This window comes from Olea europaea, chromosome 22 (genome assembly GCF_002742605.1).
Source record: "Olea europaea var. sylvestris chromosome 22, O_europaea_v1, whole genome shotgun sequence".
In the NCBI taxonomy this organism is placed as follows: domain Eukaryota; kingdom Viridiplantae; phylum Streptophyta; class Magnoliopsida; order Lamiales; family Oleaceae; genus Olea; species Olea europaea.
In genome coordinates, this window is record NC_036258.1 from 5,575,737 (window position 1) to 5,580,500 (window position 4,764).

General features: G+C 34.6%; 1 protein-coding gene across 1 annotated transcript; it reads right to left on the minus strand.

The window, feature by feature from the left end:
* Positions 1 to 261: 261 nt before the first annotated feature.
* On the minus strand, positions 262 to 2,936 carry LOC111371508. The gene is made up of 3 exons (XM_022993537.1): positions 2,657 to 2,936; positions 1,879 to 2,003; positions 262 to 676 (listed from the first exon to the last, which is right to left on the minus strand). The coding sequence occupies exons 1-3, from the start codon at positions 2,805 to 2,807 to the stop codon at positions 392 to 394; spliced, it is 561 nt and encodes a 186-aa protein (XP_022849305.1). The 5' UTR covers positions 2,808 to 2,936; the 3' UTR covers positions 262 to 391.
* Between the last annotated feature and the right edge of the window lie 1,828 nt (positions 2,937 to 4,764).

Consider the following 4,764-nt stretch of genomic DNA (forward strand, 5'->3'; position numbering starts at 1 on the left):
GACAAGATGTATAATTTCAAATTCTATTTGAATCTATTAACCTGATATCATCATTAATTTCGTGCAAATTTTGAGATATCAATCAACAAGAAGGAAAATGACTGAGCAGAGGAATTCTTGATTATTTCAATATCTCATACTTGTTGATAACAATCTCTCTTTATTTCACACTTCGTGTATTTGGTAGGTTGTGTCGAACATGACAGTCCACATCCTCTAATCCTCCTACCAAATGAGATTAGCTTATGCAAAACTCGAAAATGAGTATAACCACGATTTTCTACGAAAACAACACAATTACCAGCATTGAATAAATAAAAAATTGCCACAACATATTTTCCTCGTGCAAAAGGCTGATTCATAAAGAAAAACTAAAATATGAATACTATGGTCATTGGTTGTCTTTCCTTTTAAAACTGTCCTCAGGAGGCAGTGCTGTAAACTGGATGATCCTTTGAACTTGTACAGCATCGACATTGAACCTCTTGGCAATTTGAGGAATATCCATAGGACCATCATGATCGTCAGCCTTGCCTTGATGTAGCAGGATGATTTGACGTATTTGCGCCACATTTAGGGTTCCGAGAGGAGCAGGCCTCTCCTCATATCCGCTAGAATCCGGTGTCATGTTCCTTAGTTTTGGCAAAGGCCTTTTGTACTTCTCAACCAAAGACGCCTGTGAAAATATGCCAGGGTCAATTATTGGTATATAAAAAAAAGAGTAATGCTATTCAACATCAGTGATGTTTAACATTAATACAGGTGGCAGCAATTAAATTATATGTTCATTTAAATACAAGGAATTATGGTCTATTTAATAAAACCTGTGTGATGTTGATACTTAGATTGGTGTTTTAATACCAATAATGCTAGATGGCATTATTCATAAATAAAAATAAACCGAAGGACTCTATCATTCAAATTCACAACTGGCCTCTCATTGAACAGCATAAAATGGCAAAATTGTTAAGAATAATGCAGTTGTTTACTTATCACTACAAGCATAAGATCTCTTGCAATAAGTCAGTCTGTTTTGACAACTCTTATTCAATTCAACACTCGAGCTGTAACAAAACTGATTGCAAAATTGTGCCTGATAATTTGAAAAACCCCCCAAATGTCACGCCACTGCAATCAAACTTCCATTAACCTAGCAATTACTATAAGCTGAACTCGAATCTGGAAAATTGGACAAACATTAAGGGTGTGTTTGGAAGGGCTTATCTAAAGCCTATAAGCAGCACTTCTTGAAGGTCAAAGCTCCTTTGTTTAAAATGTTGTCTGTTTGGCTGAAAGTACTTTTGACAAAAAAACCAGCTTAAAAAAACAATTTAGAGAAGTAAAAAGATTTAATTGAGCTTGTACAGAAAGATGTAGTTTACATTTAGCGAAGCCAACTTTAAAATCAACAATATACACACTAATACATCAAACAAAAACTTTATAACTTTTTCTAACCCAATTAAATAAACATAAAGATTATGCGCAAGCAACCCTCATTTACCTGTCTGAGATGCTAAAATTAGCACAAGCCAATCAAATATTTCCAAAAATGAAACTAGCTTCTTCTGAATAATTGGCCAAGACCATATAAGTGATTTATGAAGAAGGGAAAAAAGAGTTACAGTATTAGTTAAATACTGAGTTGCCTTTCAATAGCCAATAGCTGTTTATACCGTGCGAATGAGAAATACTATAAAAAAAGCCATCAAATCAAAGAAAAGCTCTTCTCACAATTCAATTTAAAGAAGAGAACTACAAATTGAAGTAAAACATTTTACGTTATCAAGGAAATAGCATTGCAGATTTATCACAATATTTGTTTATGAAATTTATGAAATATTAAAAACTTTATCAGCAACCCCTTGAAAAACTCACCTCACCCATCTCAAGCTTTCCTCCAGGCTTTGATTGAATTCTACCCACCATTTGACTAAGCATAGCATCATATCCGGAATCGCGCTCTTCAAGAACATTTTCTGCGTTCACTCTTGCTGCATCCTCTACGTTATTATGAGAAAACAAAAAAGATAAAATTTCCACCAGAAACAAAAATTCGGTCTACATTCCTCATTCACAAATGCCTCAGAATTTATGCTTTTTGCAACAGTATCTAAACATCTCTAGGTTAATTGCTGAGACAGAGTGAACATCGACTATATTGTTTTATACACAATGAATTAAATGCAAGTTAAACAAAAAAAGAAAAAAAGGACACTCATAAAAAGAGTTCGTTTGATGCTTTGAGCTTTAGAAGATCAAATTGCTCATTCAACCTTTTTAAGCTCTGATACCAAGTTAACCACAGCTTAAGCTGATAGAAAGGCCACCCCTACTCGTTCAGATCACGATTATCACCTATTCCAATTGTGGGCCAAACCAGTATGAATTGCTCTTCAGTATAATTTTTTACACTACACATGAATAATAATTAATAACACAAATACAAGCAACATCGCCCAAAAATTTGAGAGAAGCTGAGAACAAATTAAGAATTCAAACGTACCTTTCAACTTACTTAGCATCAACGAAAAAATAAAAGAAACAAAAATTAAATTTTAAGAATTCTGGGGAACATTCCAACTTTACTTAGCATCAAAATGAATAAATAAAGAAAATTTATTTTTTTCTGGAAATTAATGTAAATTTTTTTTACCAGAATCAACGTCATTCCTGGGAACTTTGTTAACGGGAACCGCCGGTGGGTTCTGGAAAATGGGCTTCTTGAGCCTCGACGACGCAGACGGCGGCGTATCAACTCCTGAGCTGCCGATCCTTCCAGTTGCTCGACGAAACGCCTGACCCATTTCTCTAAAATTTAATCCAATTTGTTTCACCACTATAAATTACGGGTATATATAGATATATTTGCAAGTATAAAGTTTATTGCATAGAAATTTAGATTTTTTTCTTTTTAAAGCTTATTTTGGAAATCTTGAAATTCATTAATGGAAGGCTTGTGTATAACGGAAGTAGCCGCAAATACAAAAGTGAAATTTGATAGATTGGGCCACGCCCAGTTTCTTTGGGCCAAAATGTTCATGGGCCTTTCTAAGTAGAAACAGATTGCCATCTCCTTCCAGCATATTAGGCCGCAATTTACAAGTGGAAATTACATGCCAATAAGCGTTTAAAGATTACTATTCATAAATCAATTATAAAGTTTATTTGTTCACAAATCGGGTATTTATTTAATAATTTATATTAATAATACTTTTATAAAATCTACCCATCCCCAACCGTCCCACCCTCACATCCACTATCCAAACCTTAAATTAATTCCCATCGTATCTTCATCAACGGTGATTTTTCTTCGTCTCTCTATATTTTTCTTCTTCTTTACAATGCAACGGCTGTGACGGCTCTCTCCACCATTTTTTTTTCTTTTCATTGCTCACAAGTGTGAGTACCGCTTCTTCTCTACTCGCATCGTCCCACTGCCACTGCATGCGGCAACCTAAGAGCAATATCGCTCGAGGATGCTATATCCTATGTTGAACAACCACTTCTCCAATAACTCCGATGCTTCCATTCCCAACAATCGCTTCTTCGATGCCTCTACTCCACTTTTTTTCGTCTCTTTCTCTTCATCAAATATATCACCGAGCATCGTCCACGTAACACTGATGAGTGGTGCAATGCAGTTCAAAACAACTTGCTCTTGACGCCGTTGTGTAGTGATGACTTCAAGAATGATGCAATGAGAGGATTTAGTGATGATGGTCGCTATTCGACGGCGACGACTGCAGCACAAAATGTGGACGTACAGTGGGCGATCTGTAGTTTGTGTTGATTGTTATCGTAAAGGATGGCGGCCATGGTTTTGAGATGATTTTTGGGAGTGGTTTCTCTCTCTTCTAATTCAGAGTTCTAAGGTGGTTGTTGGTTGGTTGTGGTGGTGAGAGTGGTGATAATGTTGGTAGTGATGATGATTGTAAGATGATGGTGCTGGTGGTCTTGATCATGGTGCTAGCATCGGTGGTGGTTCTAGTGGTGCTAGCATCGGTGGTGGTTGTGGTGATGGTTGAGGTGGTGTAGTGTGGTTTGTTGATGGTTTTTGGTTGGTGGTATTCTGATTTGCAGTATTTTGAATTTGGTTTTTTCAGTGCAGCGACGACGTTTGGATCTAGTGGTGTGGAATAGGTTAGTTGGTTTGTGACCAAATATTGTTGTGATGGTGTTTGTGACAAAGTTTTTGGTTAATTTGTGATCAACTATTTAATTATGACCGAAAAATTCGATAATTTGTGAATGAAAAAAAAAATCAGTGACCAATTAATTTTATAATTTGTAACCAACAAATAAATTATGACATATAAATTTTTTAATCTGTGACTGATGAAATAAACTTGGACTTATAATTTTTTTGATGTGTGGCCTGTGACTAGTTAATTTGATAATATATGATCAATAAATGGTTTGTGACCTATAAGGATGTACCTGTGACTATTAAATATATAATTGTGACTTCAATATATTTAATTAATAAGATATATTTAATTATTTATTTATCACATGAGTTTTGAATTTTGAAACTTAAAACCTGAAAATGAAGTGGCCATAGTTAATACCTGAATTGAGATTTTTTTTTTTTTCCATTTACATAAACAGAAAAATAATAGGGGGTGAATTTTCAAAATATTGATTTTTGTTAAATATTACAAAAGTTACAATATGAAATGATGCTTAAAGAAAAATACAACAAATTACAATGTATTTAATTTCTTTGAGAAGCAATACATACTATGTGTTTATCATGTTACA